General features: G+C 33.3%; 1 protein-coding gene across 1 annotated transcript in view; it reads right to left on the reverse strand.

Annotated features, from left to right (window-relative positions):
• Positions 1-7,149, reverse strand: part of LOC136835947 (procollagen-lysine,2-oxoglutarate 5-dioxygenase 1-like) — a 390,163-nt gene extending 383,014 nt beyond the window's left edge. The window contains exons 1-5 of the mRNA XM_067099845.1: positions 7,000-7,149; positions 6,722-6,887; positions 4,022-4,221; positions 3,236-3,367; positions 515-642 (exon numbers count right to left, since the gene is read on the reverse strand). Of these exons, the coding sequence (XP_066955946.1) occupies positions 515-642; positions 3,236-3,367; positions 4,022-4,221; positions 6,722-6,821 (560 nt within the window). The 5' untranslated portion in view covers positions 6,822-6,887; positions 7,000-7,149. The remainder of the gene's footprint in view (positions 1-514; positions 643-3,235; positions 3,368-4,021; positions 4,222-6,721; positions 6,888-6,999) is intronic.
• Positions 7,150-7,491: the final 342 nt, after the last annotated feature.

A 7,491-nucleotide genomic window follows, 5' to 3' on the forward strand; every position in this document is an offset into this window, starting at 1 on the left:
GCCATGTAAAATAACATCCTAATCCTTCAATAGCCCTAGGAGAGCTGTTAATCAGCTCAGTGGTCTGGTTAAACTAAGATATACTTAACTCCAACTATCTTTTATCCAATGAAGACAAAGTATAGCATAAAATAGGGATACAGAGGAACAGCAGGCTGATGATGTAATGGATCTCTGAGCATCATGGCTCCTTACCTGCAGCAAGTGTACAACAAATATAAAATACAATTTATCAATACCAGCATCTCCTCAAACTAGTACTAGCCAGTAAATTTGATATTATGAGATTTAGGCTGTCAAGTCAAGTGCTGGGGCACTTTTGGCCAATAGTGTTAAGCTAAAACTCAATAAACATACATGTAATGCCTGCAGTGAACCAGTTGGGGTCACAGATGGCACTACCCCCTATGAGGACTAGCCAGTGAAGGCAGAAGTGAAACTATGACTTACCCTTTCATAATACATGTAAAGTAAAGATGTCAAAATACGAATTGCACCAAAAAATATAACTTACGTAGCTAAATTCCGAGCATGCCATTCCTTCATTTTGCCACCAAATGGTAATAGTTTCACGGTGCCGTACAATTTCTTTTTCTGTAGTTTTTCAGCCCATGAGTTGACAAGTTTTTCATGTATAGCTACCTATAAATTGTAAGAAAGAATAAAGAAATATGAAATGAAATCATTATAAGAAAATTTAAAAAGCATCAAAAAAAGTCGCATATGGATAAAGATATTGTTTAAAGGATGTAGTATCATAGGCCTTAAATTTTACCTTTGATCCTCTTGGGCAGTAATATACTTCCTTCACCAGGATCATTAACAATAATTAATAAACATATTACAACAATGGCCCATGGAATGCCTTTTTCAGTACTTCACTCACTTTTCATTGAAACTTGCCCAAAATTAAGTTGCTTTCAAGAATGCTACATAATTCATGTCTGTTCGTAACTGATGCTAACTCTGACTAACTCTGAACAACAAACAGAGTTGTGGTCAGTGAAATTCAGCTCCTTTTATTATCCTACAATATAAACAATGTGAATGTACTTGTATTATCATCATCGTTATTTTTTATAATAATCTGCACACTATAAATCCTCATAAATACTGCCAACAGCTCAATAACTGAATAACAAATTTGACTATACTTAAATGCCCATATCTTAAAGCAAAGATGTTTGTATAAAACTACAACTTTGTAACCAATATTCACTCAGATAATTTACTTCTCTCTCATATCGGTAGTCCTGTTTAGAAAATGAAAAACATCAGTAAGATATTTGAAATGGGTTAGATTTTTTCACAAACTTGAGATTCTAAAACGTGCAACATATTCAGGCTCTGCAATTTTCTTTATCAACAGGGCAAATGCATGGAAGCAGTGTATAACCTACTTTCACTCACTTGATTTTACATCTGAAACCAAAGCTAGCCAATCATGTTAACCTTTTGCTTCACAGGATTGATCTCCTCACTCATCAAAAGGTCTCGTCCATGGCAAGGGACTGATCTCCTCAGTCATCATTCTTTTCAGTTGAGTTAAGCAACTCGTAACAGATAACAAGTTTCCCTTGTCATTTTTAGGAGCTTTGGTCTATAGTCTAGTGACAAATGGCAACACTGACTTCCAACTTACAGAATAATCTCAAGACAAGGGCTAGACTTCAGTAACTATCAAAATGCCATAGGAGGAGGTTTCTCTTGATGATGAAGTAAGACAGAGTCTTTTATTCAGAAATGACAATGATAGTAATAGACCTGAACTATCAGATGGTCCTGATAGTGACAGCAGCAAATATGGTGATGTTTATTATGTTGCAGTTATAGAAAACCTACCTTGGATAATTTCTTAATCAGGTTTTATGAGAGATGATAGTGAATCAGGAAATGACAGAGGAGGAAGTATTTTTGTCAAGCACCAGAGGTGGTGTGAGTAAACAAAGAAAATGTGATAAAATTTGTGAATGGAAGACAATTGAATATTCAGTTAGTATTGAATATTCAGCTAGTAAAAATCAGTACTCTGAAACTTATACTGGAGATAATAAATTCTCATTTTCTACAGAATGCCATTTTTTGTGAGGTTTTTTCAGATGAAATTTTTCACCTAAAGGAAGAATTCAAAATTTGTAATAATGATTTTCCTACTAATAACAATAATGGCATTAGTTTACTCCATACTTTGAGAGATATCACACTGAAATGAATCATCAGTAAAAGCTACATAATTCAGTTTTTGAGTAATTATCTACATATCATTTGCATATTTTATCACTCTACTATAATAAAACATTATAACAACATAACAGTACAGAGTAATATTAAAACAGTAATGAAAATAACAAAGAATCATAGTAAAAATACAAAAGGAAGAAAATTAGTCAGTTACACGGTTAACCCATAAGGGACGGACTAAATATATATCAAGCACACCTCCATACTGGGCAAACTTAAAGGTTGGCCAATTTAAGAAAAAACACATCAATGGAAAGAGGAAGATATGCAAATGCACATGGTGTAAGAAAAAAAATTCTAAAAATTTCTCCCTACTTTCCACAGGAAGTTGAAAGTGACTTTACAACCCTGTGTGGGGCCTCTTTTACAAGACACTTGTGGAAATATGTTACTTTTACTAAGTTATGAATGTTTTTTCTAATAATTTATTTTATTTCATTTTGTAAAATTATAATTACAGCTCACACAATAGCATAACAAATAAGAACTAAAATCATTAAAACATTTTGAGTATATTTGTTGTAAAATATTTACGAGATTTACTGAGATGGGGAGATGCTGTCACTTTTTGTGAGGTATACATGTTTTTTCTAATATTTCTCTGCACTTTTCCTTGCAAAATTATAGCTGACATACTATCATAAAAGATAAGAACTAAAATCAACATCAATCCCTGGGTATATTTATGAGCAAATAAACAAAAAGAAGTTCTGGAGCTGCAGAGAAGCACTACATTCCCCTCTGAAATCTAAAAGCATAGTGATCGATGTCTCTCCCAAGATGAGTTATTATAGTCGCCATAAGTCATTTATGGACCACTGAAGTGCTATGAACATCTTTCCCGCTAATATTCATCCAAACCGAATGGCGTGTAATATTAACACTCATATGAGTTTTCCTGTCCATCACTCAAAAGGGTTAAAATAATAAAGTTTTATTGAAACTTTCACCTACAAATTATTATTTTGCTAAAAACACAAGTAAGGTTACAAACCTGATTATAAACTAAAAGATCAATTCTCTTTTTGGGGTAGTTCAGTTTTGCCACTTTATCCAACATTTCCTCTAAAAATGGCATTGGCTTGACTACAAATACAGCAACAAGTACGCGTGGGTACTCCTCTTCCTGCAAGAAAATAATTCACCTCAATCAAAACAATTACAGTCCTAGTGTAAAAAGTCATCAGGAACTACTGCTCCACATACTTAGCAGGTTACCAATGTAAAATTATTTACTTCCTTATATTTTCATAAAGCTATCCCTTTTCTACATGGTATATACTTACTTTACCTGGCTTGAATTAGCTGCTTCACCTTATAATTTTCACTAATCTATTCCTTCAATCACACCATTTAAGCCAGAAATAAATGCCACCGTTATTCTTACTGGGTGAAACTGCAGTCAGAAGCAGTTGCAACTTAAGTAAAACATTGGCTTGCATTTTATGTACAGCTTAACACCACACCAGATTCAATTACCATTTTACAAAAGGTGGTTAAACAATTTCAGCATACAGAGCATTTAAAAGCTAACTTTACATGAAGTAGATGACTTGATTATTATATGAGCCCTTTATTCTTACCCATTATATCTTCCAGTTAACAACATTATTAGCTCAAATCAGTTTTCTTATTTTAGTATTCCCTGCAGCATAGTATAAAAGACACCATAACAGTTTTAATCAAACACAAATGTCATGTGTAAAATCATTAAAGTTCAAGATAAAAATATATCAGTATTAAATGATACTATGAAACTTATTACATAAGTCGTTCTTACTGGTAAATGATCCAAGTCAAATGTTTGCTCCTTGCATGCTAAGCATCCTTCCTCATGAATCCAGGACTTTGCAATATAATTTCCAACAGAATTCAGCAAGATCTTGGAAGGGCCATTTCCGTGAATCACAACAGGAGTGGTCTGATACACTGTATTGATTAAGTGAGTGTCATCTTCATCAAACTTGAGGGACACATCAGCTGAAAAAATATATAGATAGTACTGAGCCTCCATACAAAACACCTGTATATAAGAATTGGAAAAAACCATAACTGGTAGAAACCACTGCTTAACAAATGTCCTCCTTCACATAACAGATTTAAAAGTGCTGGGTAAATATTCAGGATGGCAATAAATGACTATCAAACATTTGGCTGAAAAATCCTGGTCCTGCACTAACTGGTGATCCAAAACCTTGGCTATATTTAGCTGTAAGAAACCTGACTAACTCCAAGTCCCTATGGTACTCAATTAAAATTCTCTACACTAATCCATTACCCAGTCTGCAATAAACTCCATACTATTGACTTTTGACATTCCAAGCTACTTTTTTCTATAACTACATTGCTACATCAAAAGAAATGAAAAAAGTAAATAAGTACTAGAATTTATAATATAAAATAGGTTTGTCATATCTAACCACTGCAATCCATGATCAATGAATTTGTAATAAATAACTTGTAATCAATATTCAAAGGATTTAAAATATTCTGACTTTGAATTTTTTATCATAAATATCTCAACACATTCCACTATGAATTTTCATTACAGGAATCTACTTCAAGAAGTTGTATGAATCAAACAGAACTAAACTTCAATATCTATATGCCCCACAAATGAAAAAACAAATTCCTTTCTTACACCTCATGATACTATTATCCCAACTTCCAAATACACCATTCTTTACTAACCTATGTAAATTATGTACAACTACAGTATTCTGCCAAATTTACCGTAAGTATTAATGGGAACAATTAAAACATCTAAAAAATACATTATGTTCGTATTTTATTACATGAACATATTTCACTAGTACCCGTCTCAAAAGATTACATAAATTTCAAATTTTTTGCAAGGCAGTCTCCTATGCCTTGGCAACTATCTGTGCATTGAAGTTGGTTCATGCAGACATGAAGACTAAATTGAACAAAAATCATATACATAAGAAAGATGAAAAATTCAATAACAAATACTGAGTGCTTATTTTAGTTTCATTACAATGTTACATAGCACTTACAATGAAGATATGAGAGGACTAGAGATTTTTCCTGTTTTGTCCTCAAGGCAACCTCTGTACCAGATCAACTTGAGTTCTATGTTTCTGTGACGTATGCCTTATCTGAGGTTACGATCAGGAGCAAGCCTATGGAATTCTTTTAAGTTCTGAAAAAACTTAGTACTCTTCTGGCATTTCCTACAAGGTTATTTTTAAGGAAAAACATGAGCAATGGAGGAGCAAGTGGAACAAACATGATAACAGTAGGCTGATGATACTTCACTCAAGACAATACAACTTTGCAAGAGAAGAACAGCCTTTCACCCAAGCAGCAAAGTACAGCAACAATCAAGTTAACACCAGAATAAACAAAAGTCATGAAGGAGTCAAGCAACGTATTCGCTGAGACCCAAGCAACAGGAGAGGGTACACTGTCAGTGTGGATAGACAATGGGACTTACACTTGGGAGATGCAAAAGCATCTGCTGTCCATAGGGGATGGCCCAAGGAGAAAGAGATTATTCAAAGAGAAATTTATGGAGTTCCTTTTCACTTGTTCTAGAATCAGAAAAAAGACATGATAAAAAATTAAATGTGTGGATAACACTTAACAATAAAAAAAAGAAAGTACAATCATGACTATTGAAGTTTTGCATTAACACTAGCCTGATGAATACAGGAATGAGAAACAACACAAAATTTCATATACTGTACTGTACATATAAGTTAGCAGATAAATTTATTTAAGGGATACCAAAGTACATTTATTCTCAGCCAAAGGAAACATAAAAAGTGAATATTAAAAACACCATTCATAATACGTAAATAGTGAAAGTTACTGATTAAGGGTTGAGATCACTAATTACAATAGTTCACAAAACAATTTGGAGGACTAAATGACCTGGATATCTACATATTCAAGTTTGTGGCCAACTGAACTTATATGGTATAACTGCTCTGTGGACAAATATTCATCAATGTTCCTCCTCCAATCTCAATGAGAACATACCAAACCAAAATGCAAATAAAACAATTTAGATGTCATGCAAGGAGTAAACAGAGATGTGGCATTTCCTCTGAAATCACAAGGAGTGAAAATGCCAGGAAAAAAAAGGGTGCTCTTAAGGAAAATACCTTACTTTTTTATAATACTAAGCACACGGTAATCTGACTTTTCAAAATGAAACCTTCAAGGGAATGCAAAGTACAGCAAGTAAGAAATGCTTTGTAATTTTATGATATCTAAAAACAAATGTTTTCCAAGCAAGAATGATTGTTAATGTCTACTCTTATCAAGCAGATACATTAAAATGGTACCCACATACATGCAATGACATAACACAGTATACAGTATTGGATGGGGGAACAAAATCAGGAATTTATGGGCTGGTATAGCCAACAAATTACCAAACAATATATGTATTACAAAGCAAACAAAGAGATAACTAAATCTCAAGCATCACAAAAAAGAGGAGGAAGAGAACAGCCCTTGAGGTTCTTTGTTTGTCCTGTGCCATCTAAATCAATCTTTAAAACATAAAAAAAAGATTTGCACAAGAACCAGTCAATCATACAATTTATCATCGTCACTGTTGTCTACCTCTGCTGCTGATACAACCTTGTAAACTTCAGGGGCATATCCAATAAACCCTGTTAAGGAAACACAATGTTATTCTTATTTTATCCATATCCATAACAAAACTATAACAAAAGGACAATGGACTAAGCATCAAAAACAGAAACAGCAATGTTGTACATACACATCCTGAATTCAAATATTGTACCAAACCTGAGAATCTTGGATACTAGGAAAAAAGTTATTAGGCCAAAATCATTGAGCAATAAGAAAGTCAGCTTCAATGATCACTCAAAATTCTTTGTTTTTATTTGCCATTAGTAAAGATGATAATTTCTGTTATCACATGACCAGGCCAGTCCTACATTTTTTTTTAATGTGTCCAAACTCCTTTGTTTTATGGTCCAAATTGTTTAAAGATTATTTTTCTATAACTATTGGCAGTGTAAGACAATGTCTAAATCTGATTCTGACCCCACATGTTTATGAGACTTGCAGCATGCTAAATATGTACACACCCTAGACCGGCATATTTTAGATATGTGGCTAATTTCTTAAAATCACACCTCAATGGAAAGAGGATTGATTATTTAGTAATGCACATGACTGTAATTCAAAAAAAGGTCTGTTCAGAAATAATTTTTTACCTTCCACCAGGAAAGTTCATAGTGACTATTA

Source organism: Macrobrachium rosenbergii, chromosome 55, assembly GCF_040412425.1.
Source record: "Macrobrachium rosenbergii isolate ZJJX-2024 chromosome 55, ASM4041242v1, whole genome shotgun sequence".
NCBI classification, from domain to species: Eukaryota; Metazoa; Arthropoda; class Malacostraca; order Decapoda; family Palaemonidae; genus Macrobrachium; species Macrobrachium rosenbergii.